The sequence below is a fragment of the Helicoverpa armigera genome, chromosome 1 (genome assembly GCF_030705265.1).
Source record: "Helicoverpa armigera isolate CAAS_96S chromosome 1, ASM3070526v1, whole genome shotgun sequence".
NCBI classification, from domain to species: Eukaryota; Metazoa; Arthropoda; class Insecta; order Lepidoptera; family Noctuidae; genus Helicoverpa; species Helicoverpa armigera.
The window spans coordinates 3,848,961-3,872,292 of NC_087120.1; the positions used below are offsets into that span (position 1 = coordinate 3,848,961).

The 23,332-nt window shown below is 35.4% G+C and overlaps 1 protein-coding gene and 2 long non-coding RNA genes across 3 annotated transcripts in view; 1 reads left to right on the forward strand and 2 right to left on the reverse strand.

Moving 5' to 3' along the window:
* Window positions 1–23,332, reverse strand: part of LOC126054100 (uncharacterized) — a 219,134-nt gene that overhangs the window by 165,606 nt on the left and 30,196 nt on the right. The window lies entirely within an intron of this gene.
* LOC110373016 (uncharacterized) lies at window positions 6,036–7,564 on the forward strand. Its single transcript, XM_021330103.3, has 2 exons — window positions 6,036–6,182; window positions 6,772–7,564. Exons 1-2 carry the CDS (start codon window positions 6,101–6,103, stop codon window positions 7,041–7,043), a joined length of 354 nt encoding a protein of 117 aa, XP_021185778.3. The 5' UTR covers window positions 6,036–6,100; the 3' UTR covers window positions 7,044–7,564.
* LOC135117589 (uncharacterized) lies at window positions 21,034–21,530 on the reverse strand. The gene is made up of 2 exons (XR_010276980.1): window positions 21,454–21,530; window positions 21,034–21,376 (listed from the first exon to the last, which is right to left on the reverse strand). It is a non-coding gene; the product is annotated as an uncharacterized LOC135117589 (long non-coding RNA).

The window sequence follows — 23,332 nt, forward strand, 5'->3', positions numbered from 1 at the left end:
TTTTGGTAACCTAAAAGACGGACTAATTAGAATCAAAATTTTTTAAGCCTGTCGTCACGCCAAACAACACAATTGTTGTTTGAACCCTAAAAAATAATAAATCATAACTCACATAATATCATATATAAAACGATAAAGTGCCAAAGTTTGACGTGTTTCTGTACTATCGTAATTCCCGAACGAATAATCGATTTTAATTTGAAAGTTTAAAATGTTTTGTGTAGATGGCGTAGTTTACACATTTGTTTTACTTTAGCAACAAAAATTACCTATAATTTAAAAATTAAGGATCTTCTTAACTTTACGGGCGACGTAAAGTTAAGAAGAGTTTGGCGCGGTCGGCCTTTTAATGACAAATTCCTCCAAGTTTCTGAAGGCACATTGAATTTACCCGGCTGTTATCACATCTTTGGCGATTATTACGAGTAGCCCGGGTTACAGGAGGAGGTCAAGTAGGCAGTTGTACCCTGTAAAATACTGGCACGCAATGATGGCATTGCGTGCCAGTCCGTTGCCCGAGACTGGAGACAATTTTACCGACCTCGACTTTAGGCATTTTTTTTTTTTAGTTTGAAGACTAAAAAAAATGTTTAGTTTTTCTTTTTTGTGGTTTTGTTGAATATGTAGAAATAAGTTGCGTAATTTAAAAGCGCGAGTAGAGCGAGTACAATTTTTTTTGCTCGCATGCTACCATTACCCCAGCGCCCGCTAAATATTGAAAGGTTGCGAGAAGTATGTAGTGCATGAAGTATTCAGAGCAGTTCATAACAAAGTTCATCAGGAAACTGAGATTTTTTTCTCTTATTTAACAGCCTCAAACTCAAAAAATAGTCAAATTCAGTAAAAGTAATTTACAGCATACTGAGCTATTTTGCTATGTTTATAGTCGAAAAAGGAAGTCGAGAGGTAAAATCAAAATATTTAAGATAGCGCGAGCGAAGTGAGCGGAATTTTTTTTTTTTTAGTTAAGGCGAAATTGAGAAACAATGTCATTAACAAAGAGGATTTAAAAAGTAAAGATAATCATAGTAAAAAAGCAAGAGGCGAGCGAAGCAAGCGCGATTTTTTTATGTTTGAGGAATCAAAAAGCAAACTTATTTTAAAATATAAATTGAACAACGAAAGAAAGTGCAAGTGATTTTTTGTCGAAGTTTAGAACAATTAAAGATAAATAGTATTAATTAAAAAAATTATAATAATGTCATATACACAATTAAACTACAACGTTGTCTTTGTAGTATAATAACCACAATCAACCGGGAAATTGCCACTCATTGGCCAAATCGGAGATTTGACAGCTGAAAATGGTTCGGTTACCGTTATAATTATGCTATATTCAAAGGTTGCAACTCAACGTACTTTTATATTTTTTATACATTTTTATAAAATAATTAGAAAAAAAAATTACCAATTAATTAATTATGTAATATTAATTCGACTCTAATGTTCAAAAATATATTTTATGCGATTAAAATAATTTAATTTATAAAAGATTTAAAATTTATTTTTGAAGTAAAATCACTTGAAAAAAAGATAAATTGATTAAAAATATCATTTTAACCATTTAATTCACATAATCGTAAATAAAACCGTTAAAAGCACCAACAGGGCATATTTCATAAAAATGTAATTATATATGAAAAAAGTTAAAATAATTTTTCGCCAAAAAGAATTACTAAAAAAACCCTCAAACTAGTCCTGTATCTTGAGGATTGAGGATTTATAAAGCAATTTTTTTTTTTTTTTTGCACTAAATGATTGTAATTATTTTTAATTTACACATTTTAAAAATACAGCAAAATACAGTTACAAAGAAAAATACTCATACACCCATTTCATATTTAATTTTGAATAGTGTTTATGAAACAGCACGGCGAGCTTGGCCGTCCCGGCCGAGCTCGCAGAGCCGTCTGAATCCCAAACTGCGTTCGCATTAGAACGTAGGTACCACATACATACAGCACATAGCACACTAGAGTAGTGGGGGACACAGGCACTGTATGCAACGTCATCCGATATCCTTTTATCTTTTAAAAAGTCTAATATCAAAATGATCACAACCAAAATGATTTACTAATTTTTTTTATAATATTTAATTTGTTGAAAGCTGATTCGAATGTTAAATGAAGTTGCGTGTCGCTGTAAAGAAGTTGATATTGTTTTCCGGTGACAAAACACAGTCAAAACACAAGCTATTATCAAAACTAATATTGAAAGTTTGTATTAAAAATATAATTTGAATAACTGTTATCAATTTATTTTGAGAAACTAATTAATTTAGATCCTCGATATATTTATTTTGTCGTTTCTTAAAAATGTGGGAACATGTCATTTGAACCTCCACTTTATTAAGTACAGCTTAAAACTGTCTTAAGTTGAATTTAATATTCGTATATTATATTAATAGAAATAATTGATCAAATTACAGGTTTAAGTTTAGTGTTTTAAGATAAAAATTAAGATTTCTACAAATAAAAGTACAGCACATGAGTTTTGGTACATGCGCAGTGCAGCCTCACAGTACATTCGGAGTATCAAAGAGAATTCCGGTTTATTGACCGCTGACATCAACATACGTATACATACATAAGGGATGAAAAATGTTTTCATCTTTGCGATCGATATATCAACAGAGTAGCCATGTTGTTGACTCATTAACAAAGCCTAAAAAACAAACATGTTTCCTTATGCAACATACATACATCGATAGATTTTTACAAAAAAATATTGGGTGATTTTCGGAAGATAGAAGGGACTTTTCATTTAATTGCCATTATGATAATTATTTCTATGAAAAAGTAGTGCTCCTATGATTACGATAAAATTGACCTTATTTAGCAGATATTTGGATATCGGCTACCTTTGTTTAGTCCTAAATTATTTAAAACTTCAGAACATTATATTAAAATGATGAAATAAATAGTCTTGGTTGATTTTGCCGTCCAAAATACGACCAAGAATATTGTGTAGCAAAATATACGCAGATTACCTGCTACGTTGATTACTGAATAAAAAATATTATGCTGTTACTGCAGCATGTTTAATGGATGGTTCGTATAATTAATTAAAGGTGGTGGGTCAGGCCGATCACCGCAGTCATTCTGTAGTCATAGCAATAACAATAGCTTTTGCATTATGTTTAATTATAAAAGTTTATGGGGTATTAATATGGAAGAGAGGAACCAAAGATAATAATGTTAAAGAAATTCTATTAAGAATTGACATGGTTACGAAACAATTATTGTTTCACTGCAAAGAATATTTACTAAGCTAAAGTGATAAGGTGAACATCAGCTACGACTTCGTAGCGTGTAGCCTAGATAAGACAAATCGTAGGAATTTCGTAGCGGCTAAGTAGGATTTTTTAGGTATTCCTTAGTGAGACAGGGTAATCCGACAGAGGGTCGGGTTATAATGTGTAACGGCACCTAACACTCAGATGACACTGAGATTCTATTATAAGATAGTTTATTGAGGGCATTAAAATTAAATGGATATTGAATAAAAACAAACAAATATTTTATAACCATTTATTTAAGAAGTAATACACGTTTACAGGACAGAATACACTGATGTACACAAAACTTAAAAGTAGATTTTTTAAATACATTAATCACATTATTTTAAAATTATAAACATTCACTTAAGTAATATCACCTTTTAACATTAAAGTAAAGAATGAAACGAACATATAGTTTATCATTGTTATGAAGAACATTATATCTTGTATACGTAAATATCGATGAATTCCAAGCTTACAACTACACCATTCCAGAAAATCAGAGATCCCATAGCAAATACATCAGGAAAATAAAACCTCATATTGTTAAGTAATTCTTCAGGCTGACCCCTCTTAATTTTAGCGTAACGGTGCAAAAATTGTAACATGCCCATTTTGGGTGTAGAGTAAAGATCAACAATTACACAATAGAAAATTGAAGATCCAAAAGGATGCGAGTCAAAAAGTATAAGTTAATACAATGATATCAAAATACGCAGCTTCTTTCTCGTATTCCGAGGGTTGTTTGAAGAGATAGCAGTACAGAGAAGCCGATTGCCGCAATTCTTCTGTTTGATCTGCGACCCAATCACTCTGCTCCGTCTCGATGATCTCAGATTTGCCCAAAAATGGATGTCTTCAAATCGCAACAATCTTCAATCGATCTTTTGGTTTTAATAATTTTCTCTTGAAGTTTTTGCTCTCATATGTTTCAGGAAAGAACGAAGAAAATATTTGACGATTGTTGAAAAAACTGCGTAATTCTAGATAGTTATTGATCAGTTTTACTTTGTGCGTAGAAGTTTTTGTAGAGGTATAGGTGCGTGATCCGTGTAGAGTAGTAGCTCAGCTCTGTAGCTCGATGCACCAGCAAACTAGGTGTATACTCTCAAGCTTCACGATCACAAGTTATAATACAATTACATCTTCTGTTTTATAATATACGACCTTGTTACGAGTACCTCGTTTGGTGAGATGACAAGTGACCGGCGCGCGCTGCACCGACAGAAGTTACCAATGCTAAAAATCTCGATAGAATCAAAAGATCGTATCTCGAACGTAAAGCTGGTTTTAGACGAGTTGTAACTTTGTTATTTCTATTCCGGTTTCATTACAAATTAAAATTATAAATGCTAAAGCTTTGTTTAGTGGAAATAAAATTATTGCTAGATTTGCTACAATTTACGTGGTGTAAATACTTGGATGATTGACGAGTTTACACGTTAACGGTGACCTCCAGACGCATTTCCATAAATCACGTCCGGGTCGTTAGTCGAATATATTAGTGTTGCTCTCATTGAGGGAGGAATGAATTATTCATTCGATTTCTTCACATCTTGTTTTAATAAGTTTTTTGTATTACAATGTAAGATGCATAATGTATTCTGTAGGAAGCCTAGGTATTTAATATACTCATTAATTATTTGGCAAAAGCATGTTAAGGGATTTTTATCGATAATGATAATATTTCGATAGTCCACAACAATATCGGCAGAAACACTTATTGACCAACGGGAGGCTTTTTAATGTTTTTATTATAATGTATCAGTGAAATAGGCCTTACAAACTTCTTATATTATATTATTTTTATTCTGATCAATCCTTGTGGAGCTTTCAATCAAACTTTATGAAGAGGATAATTTATTTAAGTACTTAAATCCATTTACATAATTTACTTCAGTGCTGTGTTTTTCTTTTCCTTTTGTTCTTTTTTAATTCTTTTGGTTTGCCGGAGTAATAAATAGTTGGCAGAGTTTATTATACGTACTATGAACTTATTCACATCGTACAATGTGTAATCGATTTAAATAATATTAAATACATTATATGTATATAAATTTATTTTGATAAGACCTTTAAGATTTTAAAATTATGGATATGTATACATATAAAGAGGACTACGAGGAAGATTTTTTAAATTCATTAAGATGCTTAATACTGTAGTCCAAAAGTTTTCGTTGTCTTATATTACAACGAAAACTTTCGCGGTTTTCGTAGATCTTGATCTCAAATTCATATAATATAAGTTGCTATAGCGGCAATCTTTCATTGCTTAAACCACTGATCAAAATATATTGAAACAAGAATTCTTTGGTAAATAAGAACAAGTTAAGTTCGTGTATCTAGTCCATGTATCTAGGTTAGCCCTTGGAAGGTTTAGCGGGAGATTCGAAAATTTCATTCACTCAATGTTTTGTCCTTAAATATGACATCTTGTATTATTTACTACTGCCATTCTTTACTTAGTTTTGATTTATTAGGAACACTGGACTATTACGAGTTTACATTTAACGCGAAAAGATTCTGATATTTCGTGTAGGCGTGTGTTATCGCTTTTACCAAAAAACTACTTCATACCTTAACCTAAATAACCTAAATTATATATATAGAGTAATTTTTAGTTGAAGTGGATTTTACGAGGCAGGAAAATGTTACGGGCATTGTAAAGTGGCTCTTTTGATTTTCAGATGTCGAGTGTTAATTTATGACAGGGCAGTGTGAAAGCTGCCTTGCCGAACTATAAAATAAGTTGGTGTATCCATAGGCGCCTTTAAATTGCACATGCGCAAAGCATAGAATCGATAATACAGAGATTTGGTAATGGTAGGTGAGCTGTTCGGACCACGAATTGAATTGTCTCCAGTCAAAATTTACGGCTACAAGATTAGCAAATTGATGTCAGGTTAGTGAATTCAAAAATGTATCATGCTTCATTTCAATGTATGCTCCGTTACCGCAGATAGATTGGGACACAGCCCCATAGTATATGAGACGAGCGTCTATACAACTTGGCGATGTGCCCATTCATCGCTGCTCGCAACAAGTTACTGCTTTTATCTTTTGTAGGATCTCGCCTTTTTATGAATGAGCAATCTATTCCTTATATTTACATAAAATAATATACGGAGGACCTTTACAAATGCGATGTTAAGTGAAACCATAATGATGACGTCATACTGTAATTACTTTTGTTAATGATATAATCTTGGCATTAGAAGCTCAAACAATATTTTATCGCTAACACCCCTAGCCTATTAAAAGCCGTGTGAATCTTGTCTCTTAAGCCTACTCGGCCATCGTCAATTCTGCTCGTATCTAGGTCAGTGGGCACAAACATACATGTACTCATATAGGCAGAAACGTTGTGAAAATTGTATTGTGGGTGATTAAGAGTGAACTTTAAAGATCGTTGGGTAATAAAACGTCCCCTTTGAGATAAAATATGATACAGAACATTATAAAATACTTAAAAAAAATATTTGTCATTACAGGCATGGAGGTCGACGTCGTGAAGAAAAAGGGGAAAAAGAAGCGCAATTCTCATAAGCATAAACGTAACGGCACCAAGCGTATTCGTGTCGAGAGTGAGCTTGCCAAGGCACTGAAAGCTCTTGTGTTGGAGAACAAAGGCAAGCCGAAACAAAAGCCGAAAAAGAAGCCAAAACAAAAGGTGGACAAGGCAGCACGTGCGGTCGTGAAGCCCGTCCCACCGCGTCATGTGAACCACGGCATCTGTCACATCAAATGCCGTCACACTGCTTAAATGTTCTGTGTTCCTGGTGTTCTGTGGTACGTCCTCAACTTGTTGTGTTTTTGTAGACTAGGTACAATTGTCTGTTCTATATAATCTCTACCGTCAATCATTGTTAAAACCTTTGGAAGAAATTTGTAATCTTTGCTAAGTATTCTTTACTTTATTGGGTAAATTGTTCATTGTTTGATAATTCCGTAGGTTTCTTATCGATTATACAAAAGTAGTCTAAAGTAATTATATCCCCGAATTTTATAAATGTTATTCTGTTTGAGTTTGTTGAAAATACTTAGGTAAAATTAGAACCAAAGTTACCTACTGTTAGTTATATCTTTATATTATTTGTTATCATGTGGACTGGTTTAGGCTGTGGATTTGTATTTTTATACTTAATTTTAACCCAGATATGTCTCTATTTATACAGCTCTATCGCTATTGTTTTTAAATGTGCTTGCTATATTGTCACATGCATATCTATCTATTTGTTTCACGTTATTCAGATATCGTGACAATAAAAACTACTTCTTTGTCTCTATTTTCATTTATCTCCAAATAAGACTACCTCAACAGATCTTGTTGTAAGAGTGTACATATAAAGTAAGTATTGCACACGGCATTTAAGAGCCTTTCTCAGCTCTCTTTTTTATTCCACTCAAGTGGAAATTATTACTGGTATCAATGTTTTATAACAAGCATTACTGACACTCACCTACAGTTAATGTGATACACATGATGATGTAGATAATGGACATAAATAGGAGATACACAGCCAGGTAATCAATGCTAAATACTTTAGCTTTTACATACATTTACATTACTTATTTTCTTTTTCATATTACACAAGTTTTGCTATCAGTCATATACTAAACAAGGTATTCTTAGGTCATTAAATTCTTTATAAATTGTCCAGCTCATAAGACAAGAAGGAAAATAAAACAATAAGGTGTAGACACTGCTGAATTCTAGCAGGCCCGCTATGGGAGAGGTAAAATAAACCCGTAAGATAACTATGTTATTGTTCATCACAAACAATTATATACGACTTTCAATCATACTTAAATACATAATTAATAAAAGGTAACTTTCACTTAGTTGATGATTTCATCTATATCTGAAATACTTTCATCCAATACAAGCAAATTGTAAAAGCAATAAGTTCCTCCAAAAGTCTCTCGTTAGGGTCATATCACCATGATATATAGTGAACGGGAGCCGCAGCACATTTCTTATCATCGGCCATATCAATATTTTGATAGCAAATGGTAATGATAGTAAAAATCCTAAAACCTACCACCAACCTAGTCTAACTAAAACTAGTCTAGTACTTGTACTGTACAGTCGTCCCTGCTGAACCTATCGAAAATATTATTGAGTTTTATTTCGCCGATGCATTCCTTGAAGCTAATAGTAGCCAGCCCTTCTTGTGACCAATTCTATATTCAATCCACCAGAACATATACCGCTGTCCATTCTACACGCTCATATCTTTTGTGTTAGAAAGAGCAATTATAGGCGAGTGAAAGGGAAAGTAAATCGAGTATTCAGGTCAAAATGGTCAATAAGAAAAAAAAACTAGAGCACTCTTTGGTTCTGTGACATGCCAGTACAAAAAATTATAAATGTCCTCCAAGACTTTGATTTACAGAGATGCTACCAAAATATAGTGGTACTAACTAAAATACATGAAATTATGGACAACGAAACAACTGACCACACACGTGGAGAACAAAATAACAAGCGGAGATTTCATAACGAAAAATGTCCTAAGAAAGTTGCACGCCAAAATGCAGGTATTCGGCAGACGAGGAATGATAGATCCTACATCTCCACCCTTAAATGCCATTTACGGGACCCGGCCATCATTTTAACATTAAATTACCAAACAATGAAGACCTATGGCATCTCCGCTATCTTTCCTTCCTCCGTAGCCACACATTTATCATACTTTCTTTATATTTTTTTATTTAGGCGGAATACCAGTGATATCAATATTTTAAACAAATTGGCTTAAAATCTAATAATCACTCCCGAAATGAAGTCTGAAATAATCCGCTTATTGTATTATTTACAAATAAAACTTAAATGGCAAAACGTGTGACACACAACGGCACGAGATGTAGTCATATTTTTATTGAGTTCTCAATTATTAAGGTTTGCATGACGATCATTATGTAAACTTTACGCAGAAAGTGAAAAACCGAAATGACCTGCAAAATAATAATAAACAAATGTCACAGCTTCAATCTATAAGATTTCTTAATAAAATTAAAAGTATTCTTAAGAAAAAAACACACAAGCTCAAAGGCTCGAGTAACTTGATATAAGTAATTTTAACTTCTTATCTATGGTAACATTACAAATGTGTCATCTCTTTCACTTTCCCTATTCGTCTTTCATGTTTTGTGTATTCTAGGTTAACTTGATTTTAAAGATGACACTTTGAGCTACCTGCGTTTGACGGATGCGATGACTCCGTAAAATTGTTGGGTTACACTATATACGCCGTTCAATACCTACAGGTTGCCAATTGGTTGGTAGTAGTAAACAGCACTTCCGCTGTGCAAGTACTTAGTGAAAAAAAATCTGCGTTGTTTTAACCAAATATTAAGTAAAAATGTCGCACGATCACAACTACAATAAGGAAGAAACTCCCTCCGATTATATAGATTACGATCAACCTTCAACGAGCAAGCAAACAGGCGTGAAGAGGAAGTGCCCGGCAGATTGGCTGTACGAGATCACAGCACAACACTTCAGATTATGTGATCGTCCAGTCACAATAATAGACACCATCACCATATTATCTTCCGATGAAGAAGATGAAAGCGAGAAAAATAATGCCACTAAAATGAATAAAGTTACGGGAAATAATAACAGTAACAACGCGTCAGATGCAGCTGACACTGAACAAGGAGCCAATAGCAATTCAAATCTTGAAGATGATCATAATAAAGGGAAATATGCTGCAAAAGACGAGACAACAGGGAATGAAGGACCATCCGTGGCGAACGCTGGAGAGGAAAAAGTTGATGCGAAGGAGGCTACAGCAGAGAATGACGGACCATCCGTGGAGAACGCTGGAGAAGAAAAAAATGATGCGGAGGAAAAGACAGCAGGGAATGAAGGACGATCCGTGGCGAACGCTGGAGAGGAAAAAGATGATGAGAAGGTAGACACAGCAGGGAATGAAGGACTACCCGTGGCGAACGCTGGAGAGGAAAAAGACGATGCGGAGGTAGATACAGCAGGGAATGAAGGACCATCCGTGGCGAACGCTGGAGAGGAAAATCGAAGGAACATCAGAGAATGACGGACCATCCGTGCGCTGAAAGAAGAAGAAACAGCAGATCCATCCGTGGAGAACGCTGGAGAAGAAAAGGATGACGTGAAAGAAGAGACAACAGGGAATGAAGAACCATCCTTGGAGAATGCTGGAGAAGAAAAAGTTGATGCAAAGGAAGATACAGCAGGGAATGAAGGACCATCCGTGAAGAACGCTGAAGAATATAGCTATAAGAAAGACGAATAATATGTATGTAGATACTAAGAAATAAATTACCTAATTACAAGCATTTTAATGTTTTATTTGAGTAAATACACTATTAAAATGTAAGTATATGTTTTTAAAATGAATATCAAAAAACAAAGATGGGTCTGTTTTTATACACGTACTCAGACAGACTCATTCTAATATCATCGCCTCAGAGATGCTATTTCAGTACCTACTGCATTATAATAAATATTCTTTAAACCTTATATAACTTGCTACGATTGAGTTAAAAATAATAATTGAAACTAGGTCATGGTGTCAGGTCATCTATTTGTAATAATTTATTGCGGTGCAATATATCGCTGTTACTTAGCATTTTTGCATATATAAAGTATATTTATTCTGAACAAGCTGTCTTCCCACGGTTTCACTCATATTCCGTGAAAAATACTGGCAGTAACCGAATAAAATATAGCCTATATTAGAATAATAACCTATAAGGAAACTCATAAATTATTTCTGAACTTCATCCCCTCATAAATATTGCAATCTTAATGAAATCATCAAATAGTATTTTTTTTATGTGTTCTAATTGTTTATAATCATTACAACATGCATAAATGTGTTTTAAAATTATGATTAATAGGTTATGCTCATGACATTCCAGGTGAGTTTCCAATGAATTTTCCCATGAGACCCCTCGCTCTAGCAAACGTCATTGCATCCCGCTCTCGCAGCTGGCATGCGGAAGTTCAGGTTTACGTATCTCGGTTGATAGCATCAAACTACAGTAGCCTCATATTTTCATTGACACATTTGATTTCGAAATAAATTATAAAATGATTAATAAACAAAATCTTTAATTGTTTACTATTTGACCCGTGTTCCAATTTCAAATGTTTAATTCAATTTGTAAGTTCACGTGTTGTTTAATTTAATATTGTTTAACTTTCTTTGATTTTAACTTTGAAGATTATGTATATGCATGATGTGTTTTCCCTATACTAAAGGAACACAAATCTTTAAATAACTTTTTATAATTATGCATGTAATGTGTATCCTTTGTTGGAGTTCCTTTTCAATAAAATAAAATGACAACAGTGAATAGTTGTCTTTTTAAATTATTATTTATAGGTTATCCTCATGAAATTCCAGGTAGGTAAGTTTCCAAGGGGGATTGTAATTTTCCCTTGCGATCCCTTTTTTCGATAAGAAATCATCAAGTGACTCCTCCCAGGGCTGTGGGATAGCAGCAGAGAGTCTTACTGACTAAAACCCATCATGTTTCTTCGTAAACCTTTTATGTACCAGGGCCGCGCTGACTCTTTCGAACAAGCCCAGGCAGGCCTTGGCCCTTTTGGTCCCCGCTGGGGTTTGCTGACATCTCTTTGAACGTGGAACAACGCGCGCCGCTGACACGTCTTTTTTCTATAAAGACGGAGAGACGATGAGCCCCTTTAACTCACCGCCCACAGACCCACCCACGCCTGAGGAGTCGTCTCGCGACACACGGCGCCCCTGGTAAGTTCCTTCTCGAGCATGATTGCTTCGCAGAAGGAGGCGCCGGTTTCAAATTCCATCTCGTGCCTGACCATGGCTTGACCCAGGGCCGGACGCAAGAGGTCGCCGCCGCCTATTGCCTCGACGATGACACGGCGGTGCCCTTCCCACGCAGGGCACACCTGGACTATGTGGCCACCGTGACCTCAGGACTGTCCGCACAGTGGTGTGGCAGCATGCCTCCTTGGGCCAGTCATACAGGCGCAACAAGAGACTCGCCTTCAGATACCACATTGGCAGTCCGGCTAGTAGGTCAGCTGCTTCGCGGGAAATCGTGCAGTACCCCCGGGTAAGCCTTATCACCCGTTGGTGCCCACCTTCAGATAGTGTACGGCCCACGGCCTTACCGAACATGCCCATACCGTGGCCCCATAAAGGGCCATGGACTACATGACTCCCTTGTATAATTTCCGGCAGGAGGCATTTGGACTCCCCAGGTTGGGCATGAGCTTTTTAAAGGCAGAATCTGCCTCCAGTTTGGAGTTTTCAAACGTTGGAAGTGCTCGATGAAGTTCTACCGGCTGTCGAGGACGAGTCCCAAGCACTTTATCGCCCGCTCGCCCATGGGAACCCCTCCTACCGTAAATTGGGAACCTGAACGTGGCGCATTCCGAGGCCCTTGAAAGCACATTATGACCTCGGACTTATGCAGGGCCGCCTCCAGTCCCAGCAGCTAGATCCTTGTGACTGTCGCAACCCCCCCTGATCTGACCCCTCGCTCTAGCAAACGTCATTGCATCCCGCTCTCGCTGCTGGCATGCGGAAGTTCAGGTTTATGTTTCTCGGTTGATAGCATCAAGAGATAGTTGCCACATATTTTTACTGCCACTTTGTGTAATAACATTGGCGCTGAAACGATTGGTTTTAAAGATTTTTATGGCACTTCCGGTGAAATGCTACGTTTTAATACCAATACTTATAATTAAAGGATTGTGATGATATCTTTTATACTACATAAATTTTATAATTTAAATGCAAATATATGTGTATGTAATATAGTATTTCAAATATCATTTGAATAATTAGATCTTTCGGAATTAAACAAAGGCAGTTCGCATCAATTAACCTATCTAAACTTCAATCCCAATATCAAAACTTATTATCTAATAAAGATAAAAAACCTTTTTTTGTTTGGTGCAAAATCTTAGTTTTATGTAATTTATTTATGTTTTAAAAGGTTCATCATCTCCCGAGCCTTTTCCCAACTATGTGGGGTCGGCCTCTAGTCTAACCGGATGCGGCTAAGTACCAGTGTTTTACATGGGGCGACTTCCTATCTGACCTCTTCAACCCAGTTACCTGGGCAATCCAATACCCGTCTTTCCTAAAATCTTTTCAAAACGATGACGATCTTTCTACCAGGGATCAGTCCAGAAGAAGCTTGTACAAAAAATAATAAATAAATAAACACAGCATATATAAAAGATGATTTGATCTTTTGTATTTTCAGCAAATATCTGTTATTTTGTTACAAAGCATATAGTCTAATCTCGTGTTTATTCCTATACAATGAATTTTCCTATTATACCTAATGTTTAAAACTACCGCCATAATAATTTAGAATTAGTTTTAAGTACTTTTTAATGTACTGACATTAAATGCCAAATGTTGCTGTGCCCTAACAGGGCCCACAAATGTACGTAGCTGTAAGCTTATTGTAACACCATGTGAAACTTGTGAAACGCAATAAATGATATGAATACGAATATGAATATGTCGGAGACTGTCATTAGTACGGACACTAAACGAGACGCTAGCGCGCCCTCTGGTGGCTTTTCCGGCGAAACAACATTTTGGCGCGCTTTATTGTAAAGTGTAAAGTGTTCTGTGAAATTAAATTGGTTCTTCTAACAGACAGACATATTGTGTTGCTGGGGAGTTTGTTCCGCCACTTCTTCTACCCAGCCAAAACACATAGGAAGTGGCGAAGGGCGGGCGTTTTGGACGCTGTCTTTGTTCTGATTAATTTGAATAAACGTTTGAGTTTTGAGTTTGTTTGAGTTATCTCTTTGCTCGATTACTCTAGCTGATGTCGGACGATAGTGCCATCCTGATGTACGCCTCCGACAAATATAACAAATAAACAAATGTAGATGTTTAATTGTAGGCTCAATTGTCGGATTTTTGTATATTTTTTCGATGGATTTAATAATTATTATTATAGATGGAAGATTAATTTTATTTTGCTGTACCCTCCTAGTTCCACAATCCTTCTAGGTACTTAGCTGTAAACCATTTTTAAATACCTATTCTATACATTGTGGAATGTAAAAAAATGATATGAATAAATAGTATTCATTGCAGCTGGCAGACGCTGGACCATGCTCTTTTTTATATAAAAAAGACCATTGATATCGAAATGATAATTGTAATTATAGCAGCCTTACAAAAGAACTGGATTATTCCCCACTAGACTGACCAGTTCCAAGGATAATAAGAAACCCTCAGCTGCTCTATTGTGCTGGTTAGTACTTAGCTGGTATAAAAATGATGAATGATAAAAATTTGCCTGTCGACAATTACATAAGTTCACTAAAATGCCAAAGAAACTGTGCATGTGTGTGTGCGGATGTGGAGATTTTAGGGGGCAAAAAAATGGTTAAGCTTTTGGTTATTGTTTAAATTTTCTTGTCCATACCCATTCTTTGGAATTAAGTGCATAGTTGACTGTTGTGCTATACTGCATCTAGCAGTGCACTTTGATGTAATAATTGATTATGCCACTATGGTTGGTTGGCCATATAATTTTTTACTCACCCGATGTCACCTAAAGTATTTATCACAAAATAATAATTTTATTTTTCTACAGTAAACTATTTAATAAGACTAATATATTAACCTCTCCTAAAATGTGTGAAATACTCAGTAAGTACTCGTTTGCTTAAAAAAATAACATAGGTAGTTCTGTAATTTAGCATAGTATGTAATTTCTAGACTCGTATCGAATATAACACTACACGTAAATCTCGCAGATTAGTTTACAGCTTTATTAGTTCCCTGACTAAGTACCGAAAAAAGCAAAAATACGTCATTTTGACTAACACATGGTTAAAATAGAAATATGTGCGACAGCAGACCTGTGAACGAAACCATAGCTTGCTTTTAAATCGAGGACCGCCATCTATCGAGCGAAGGGGTAGTTTTTAACCATGATTTAATGTAGAAATAATAAATTATTAATTAAACAATCTATGTATAATAAAAGTTGAATATGCTCATAGTGTATATTCATTCTGCCTGCAACACTGTAATAGTGAGACAGCTTTTAAATTAGTTACCGTATAATTTGTTAGCTAACATTGTAAATGTTTTATTTTGAATATATCATAATTTTAAGAAATGCTGAAAAAGAAACCAGTACACTCAGTATTGAAAAATGAAGAGAAAACATGGCAGAGCATCATACAATTTTATATCTCCTGAAGATTAAATAAACATTTCGGTCACCTCTAGACTTCGACTTTAAAGCAGTTTTCAATTTTTCTTTTCAGTGTTTCAAAAAAAATACGTGGAACAAAGTCTCTTAACATAAGAAGGTTAAAATTAAATGAATGCAGGAAACTTGTGTGGAAACGAAACTGTCACGAAATTACACCGAGCTGTGTTTTCATTTCTAGTTGAAATTGTTAAGCTTTAATTAAAACTTTGTTATAAATCATTTAGTACAAAGAAGTCACAATATAACATACAATTTGCAGGAGAACTAATGAGTAACATCAAGACCAATAGATGTCGCTTTGCTGATACCTGCGAAATCTGAATCGCGCTATGGTTTCGTTCACAGCGATACTATATAAAGGTTTGACTCTCCGGAGCAATTCGCATGGACATGTAACCCCCATGCTAACTAATGTAAGTTAGCATTAAGGTAGCATTAAGTCATAGACCCAGAATCGTGTGTTACCGTGCACGAAATTTTTGAAAAAGTCCTTTTGGACTTTATAAATACACAAAAATGTTATTATTTATCCCGAAACACAGGTATTGCATGCCTATTTCGGGCACCAGTCTCACACAAATTTTTGTACTCTGACTACTTTTTATAAATATGTAATTAGTGATGAGAGAATAAACATTTATAATTTTTTTACGTTTTTGTTAGAGGAGAAATCTTCGACTAATAAATCATAGCTTGAAATAATTAAATGTCATGTTAGAAATAAACTTTGTCTAGAACTTTTTGTTAATAATTTTATTTAATTGTGACTTCAAAAGAAATGTGAGTTCATAAAAAATATTTAATAGAAAACTGTTTTTATAATCTTAACGGATTCTTAAATAAGTAATACCAATCTAGTTTATATGTACACTTAGTTTAATTTACTTTTCTCATTTTTTTAATTATTTTCTAAATCTCATTTTTTTGTTAGAAAAGTAAGCATTATCTTTTATTTAACTTTTGTACGCCCTTGTGGGCAAAACATGCAAGAACTTTGATTTTTATGTAACACCCTGCTTTGCAAACCTGTTTGTACTGCATACTCATGTTTTGAACAAATAAACAATACTTTATCTTTATCATCTGAAACCGTGTTTTAATCCTTGATACTGACAGTGCTACATAATACCACAGTTTTAAACTCGTATTATTACGTGTAGCTGGTTGAAATGCTACCTATAAAAATCTCATAATAGAAAAAAAGAGATTTCTGCGTCACTAATAAGCAACAAAAAACTGTTTTATGTGCATGTCTAGAAGTCGGTGTCTAGAGGATGAAGCTATTATAGCTATATTATAGCTTTATTTCACCACCGAATTTTGCCCGCTGCACCTGAAACGTTGTACATCTCCCGCCTACTCTACACCACAAAGACGGAGTACGCCCCGAGAGTGCTGGAGTCGCGCCATAACGCGAACTTCAGGGCGTTCGTGGTGCGATTGCCGACGTGTCTCCTGCACCTCGTGTTGGACGAGAACTTCTGGCCACAGGACGTGGTTGTCCGTCGCTTCCGTGGACAAGTTCCACATGGACGCATAGACGTTGTGCATAATAAGTGAAGTGCTTCTAACATAGATTTAAGTTTTATTTAGTAACAAGTTTTGTAATTGTATTATATCCTACTAATATTATAAACGTGCAAGTTTGTGAGAATGTATGTATGTATGTCTGTTATTCTTTCACGCAAAAACGGCTGGACAGATTTGGTTTTTGGTACGTAGATAGGTGATACCCTGGATTAACACTTAGACTACTTTTTATTAACACACCACGCGGTTGAAGCCGCGAGCGGAAGCTAGTAATGTACATATGTAAGGTTTTAAAGTATTTATCTATGGGCCATTGTTGCCTGACTTAAAAAGATTTAATAAAAAAATAAACAGTTTTTTGTTGCTCATTAGTATCTACTTTAGAAGTCAGTTTTTTTGTAATCAGATGTTACTATTACATTTTAAGTGAAAGGCATTAGTGAAAAGTTGTGTTGTCAATACGTATAATATAATACATATCGTTGCGAAGTTCTCTCGATTTCCTCTCGTCTTCGTCATCAGGTCAGCTCTAAACCTTCACTGTTTCATAGTGCTATCAGACATACATTTGAGTGTCAAGTTTTTATCCTATATTTTGTTCGATTTGGAAAACTACCTTATTACTTTCGAAAAGGTTTAAATGCCAAGCTAGAACAAAACCGCGGCGCCGAAAGGATATTGCCAGGTTCTGGGCTCAAAATTTGCCCAGCAGTGGGAGTAGTTCCAGGGGGGTTCCTTAGTGGACTCTGAACACGAAATCCAAATATTTTTGAAATCGCTCCCTGGAGACCCGAGGAAAACCGGTTCTAATATTCCACATGAGCAGTCATTTTACAAAACCTGAGCCATTTGTGGAAGTGCTTGAAATAAGTTGTGAACTTCATTTTTTACAGGAAATTAAAATATTATTAGAATCGCACCCTGCGGTCACGTGGAAAACGGGTTCAAATGTTTTCCATAGATAGTCACTTTACAAAGTCTTTGGCATTTGCCTAGTAGTGGGAGTAGTCCAAATGGGTTATTTACTGCACTCTTAATACGAAACCTAAATATTTTTGAAATCGCTCCCAGGTATCCCGAGGAAAACGGGTTCAAATGTTTTCCATAGATAGTCACTTAACAAAGTCTTAGGCATTTGCCCAGTAGTGGGAGTGGTCAAAATAGGTTATTTACTTCACTCTTAAAACGAAACCCAAATATTTTTGAAATCGCTCCCAGGGATCCCGAGGAAAACCGGTTCAAATGTTTTCCATAGATAGTCACTTAACAAAGTCTTAGGCATTTGCCCAGTAGTGGGAGTGGTCAAAATAGGTTATTTACTTCACTCTTAAAACGAAACCCAAATATTTTTGAAATCGCTCCCAGGGATCCCGAGGAAAACCGGTTCAAATGTTTTCCATAGATAGTAACTTAACAAAGTCTTAGGCATTTGCCCAGTAGTGGGAGTGGTCAAAATAGGTTATTTACTTCACTGTTAATACGAAACCCAAATATTTTTGAAATCGCTCCCAGGGATCCCGAGGAAAACGGGTTCAAATGTTTTCCATAGATAGTCACTTTACAAAGTCTTACTGCCACACTCAGAGTCAGTTAATGGTTACTTAAGTGGCTCCTTAGTATAGATTTAAAAAAGCTCACTCTCAGAGACAATTAATGATCCGTTAGCATCCCTTAATGACAATTAAAGTTAAGTAAAGCAAAACCTTTACTTAACTTTCTAATGATTGATTTTGACATTTATGTTTAACTGCCACACTCAGAATGGATAGTTAAATTAGTCCTAATGAGTCCTTAACTAATTATCATTAAATATGTTAATGAACGATACATCCCAGAGACGAAATTTAAGGGTTCATTAGTTAATGACAGCTTTAAGTATCCGTAGGGCAGAGTATCGTCAAATTGTCTTTGATAATGCTTATCGATAAACGAAAGGTGTAGCCGCACCTTAAAATGTGAAATTATTAAGTAGCAAAAACTGTTATTTAAATACATTAAAACCTTGTTTATTAACAATAGAAATAAGAATTTGTTAATTTCGGGATCGTTTTTACGTAAAAACACCTATTTTCATGTAAATGATATGAAGTACCATGGAAACTTTTTTCTGGTATCACTGTCAATATTGTACTGTCAGTGTCAAGGTTACGTTTAAAATTCTTGTTCCGTTAACCGTCAGGAAAGAAAAGTGTGATAACCTCTGAAATAAATAGCTTTATCTTAACATATTACCATGGTAAGTTTCATTTCTATGTACATTAGTAGCTGCACATATGTATTTGAAGAATTTAACTTGTGCTTGTTTCATTTTAGGAGTCTTCAGGAACAAGAGCCCCACGCAAACGTGTGGCTCACGGCGGACGAAAAAGCTTTGTTAGCACAATTAGATAAAAAGAGACCAATCGTGGAATCTAAAATAACAGATGGCAAGTCAGTCGCCAAGAAACAAGCAGCATGGGATAGTATAACACAGGAGTTCAATCAGGAATCAATCACCAACTTCCAGACTACGGGCTGCTTTGTGAAAGTTTAAGAAAACCCTCGAGAGACCTCGAGCACAGCAGCCGCGCTTGCGACCACTAGACCAACAAGGCAGTCAAATAAACTTTGTACTACATAATTGTTCAACAATTAAAAAAGTATTCGTCTTATTTTATGGATTTTTATTTATTAAAAATTGTATTATGAGAAAAAACTATCAACTATAGATTATCGCACCAAAAACCCATTGCTTTTGGTTGTGCTTTCACGCCTTTCACTCATCAGGACAACATCATCATTCTCAATATGAAGAGATTCCCAGTTCATTGGAACCAAATCATCAACCTGTAAAGAAATATTATGCAGTGTCGCATAAGCACATATAACAGCCACAACTGTATCCATCTATGCCCATGCTAAGTTGGAGACAAAGAAACCTTCTTTTCCAAATGCCAAAGCATCTTTCCACAGTATTCCACATTATATTTTATTTAGCTTCTGTTGTAGTTTTCTTGTGCAGTTGAATTTGGTGATAAAAACGGTGTCAGTAGCACATTGCTAACTGCATACCCGCTGTCCCCTAAACTTATCCCTTTTAACACACCAGTATTCAGTCTTTGTTTACTTGCACTGCTGTTATAAATAAAACTATCTTGGGTACTGCCAGGCCACCGGGCTACTAGATCATAACATTCCAACTGCCACACTCAGAGTCAGTTAATGGTTACTTAAGTGGCTCCTTAGTATAGATTTAAAAAAGCTCACTCTCAGAGACAATTAATGATCCGTTAGCATCCCTTAATGACAATTAAAGTTAAGTAAAGCAAAACCTTTACTTAACTTTCTAATGATTGATTTTGACATTTATGTTTAAGGTTATAAAAGTAAATAAAATATTTTAAAACGTCTCAGGAATAGAAGTGTTTTAACAATAAAGTAAAGATGAGTGATTTGCTTGACTTTATTGATTTTGTAGACTATACCAGAAGGTTTAGAGTAGTGGGGCCAAAGAAGCCCAGGAGGAGTAACATTAAAAGTCTATACGAATATAAAAGGGTATTTTTCTATCAATGTTCAAGCAGTCACTGGGACAAACTTGGAATTTTATGATCTAGTAGCCCGGTGGCCTGGCAGTACCCATGATAGTTTTATTTATAACAGCAGTGCAAGTAAACAAAGACTGAATACTGGTGTGTTAAAAGGGATAATTTTAGGGGACAGCGGGTATGCAGTTAGCAATGTGCTACTGACACCGTTTTCATCACCAAATTCAACTGCACAAGAAAACTACAACAGAAGCCAAATAAAATATAATGTGGAATACTGTGGAAAGATGCTTGGTTCCAATGAACTGGAAATCTCTTCATATTGAGAATGATGATGTTGTCCTGATGAGTGACAGGCGTGAAAACACAGCCAACAGCAATGGATTTTGGTGCGACAATCTATAGTTGATAGGTTTTTCTCATAATATACTTTTTAATAAATAAAAATCCATAAAATAAGACGAATACTTTTTTAATTGTTGAACAATTATGTAGTACAAAGTTTATTTGACTGCCTTGTTGGTCTAGTGGTCGCAAGCGCGGCTGCTGTGCTCGAGGTCTCTCGTGGGTTTTCTTAAACTTTCACAAAGCAGCCCGTAGTCTGGAAGTTGGTGATTGATTCCTGATTGAACTCCTGTGTTATACTATCCCATGCTGCTTGTTTCTTGGCGACTGACTTGCCATCTGTTATTTAAGATTCCACGATTGGTCTCTTTTTAACTAATTGTGCTAACAAAGCTTTTTCGTCCGCCGTGAAATTAGCCACACGTTTGCGTGGGGCTCTTGTTCCTGAAGACTCCTAAAATGAAACAAGCACAAGTTAAATTCTTCAAATACATATGTGCAGCTACTAATGTACATAGAAACGAAACTTACCATGATAATATGTTAAGATAAAGCTATTTATTTCACACTTTTCCACACACTTTTCTTTCCTGACGGTTAACGGAACAAGAATTTTAAACGTAACCTTGACACTGACAGTGCAATATTGACAGTGATACCAGAAAAAAGTTTCCATGTACTATATATCATTTACATGAAAATAGGTGTTTTTACGTAAAAACGATCCCGAAATTAACAAATTCTTATTTCTATTGTTGATATACAAGGTTTTAATGTATTTAAATAACAGTTTTTGCTACTAAATAATTTCACATTCTAAGGTGCGGCTACACCTTTCGTTTATCGATAAGCATAATCAAAGACAATTTCACGATACTCTGCCCTACGGATACTTAAAGCTGTCATTAACTAATGAAAACTTAAATTTCGTCTCTGGGATGTATCGTTCATTAACAGATTTAATGATAATTAGTTAAGGACTCATTAGGACTAATTTAAGTATCCATTCTGAGTGTGGCAGCAAGTTTGTCCCAGTGACTGCTTGAACATTGATAGAAAAATACCCTTTTATATTCCTACAGACTTCTAATGTTACTCCTCCTGGGCTTCTTATTTGGCCCCACTACTCTAAACCTTCTGGTATAGTCTACAAAATCAATAAAGTCAAGCAAATCACTCATCTTTACTTTATTGTTAAAACGCTTCTATTCCTGAGACTTTTTAAAATATTTTATTTACTTTTATAGCCTTAAACATAAATGTCAAAATCAATTGTCATTAAGGGATGCTAACGGATCATTAATTGTCTCTGAGAGTGAGCTTTTTTAAATCTATACTAAGGAGCCACTTAAGTAACCATTAACTGACTCTGAGTGTGGCAGTAAGGTTATAAAAGTAAATAAAATATTTTAAAAAGTCTCAGGAATAGGAATGTTTTAACAATAAAGTAAAGATGAGTGATTTGCTTGACTTTATTGATTTTGTAGACTATACCAGAAGGTTTAGAGTAGTGGGGCCAAATAAGAAGCCTAGGAGGAGTAACATTAGAAGTCTATAGGAATATAAAAGGGTATTTTTCTATCAATGTTCAAGCAGTCACTGGGACAAACTTGGAATGTTATGATCTAGTAGCCCGGTGGCCTGGCAGTACCCATGATAGTTTTGTTTATAACAGCAGTGCAAGTAAACAAAGACTGAATACTGGTGTGTTACAAGGGATAATTTTAGGGGACAGCGGGTATGCAGTTAGCAATGTGCTACTGACACCGTTTTTCTCACCAAATTCAACTGCACAAGAAAACTACAACAGAAGCCAAATAAAATATAATGTGGAATACTGTGGAAAGACGCTTTGGCATTTGGAAAAGCAGGTTTCCTTGTCTCCAACTTGGAATGGGCATAGATGGATACAGTTGTGGCTGTTACATGTGCTTATGCGACACTGCATAATATTTCTTTACAGGTTGATGATTTGGTTCCAATGAACTGGGAATCTCCTCATATTGAGAATGATGATGTTGTCCTGATGAGTGAAAGGCGTGAAAGCACAACCAACAGCAATGGATTTTTGGTGCGACCATCTACAGTTGATAGGTTTTTCTCATAATATTCTTCTTCTTCTTCTTCCGTCCCTGTTCCCGTTATCCCGTTTTTCTCATAATATAATTTTTAATAAATAAAAATCCATAAAATAAGACGAATACTTTTTTAATTGTTGAACAATTATGTAGTACAAAGTTTATTTGACTGCCTTGTTGGTCTAGTGGTCGCAAGCGCGGCTGCTGTGCTCGAGGTCTCTCGAGGGTTTTCTTAAACTTTCACAAAGCAGCCCGTAGTCTGGAAGTTGGTGATTGATTCCTGATTGAACTCCTGTGTTATACTATCCCATGCTGCTTGTTTCTTGGCGACT

Bases quoted from the DNA above. Each gene is read 5' to 3' on its own strand.
- LOC110373016 (XM_021330103.3), top strand. From the start codon at position 6,101: ATGGTAGGTGAGCTGTTCGGACCACGAATTGAATTGTCTCCAGTCAAA. The intron at 6,183-6,771 runs GTTAGTGAATTC...TTGTCATTACAG, and splicing joins GATTAGCAAATTGATGTCAG to GCATGGAGGTCGACGTCGTG.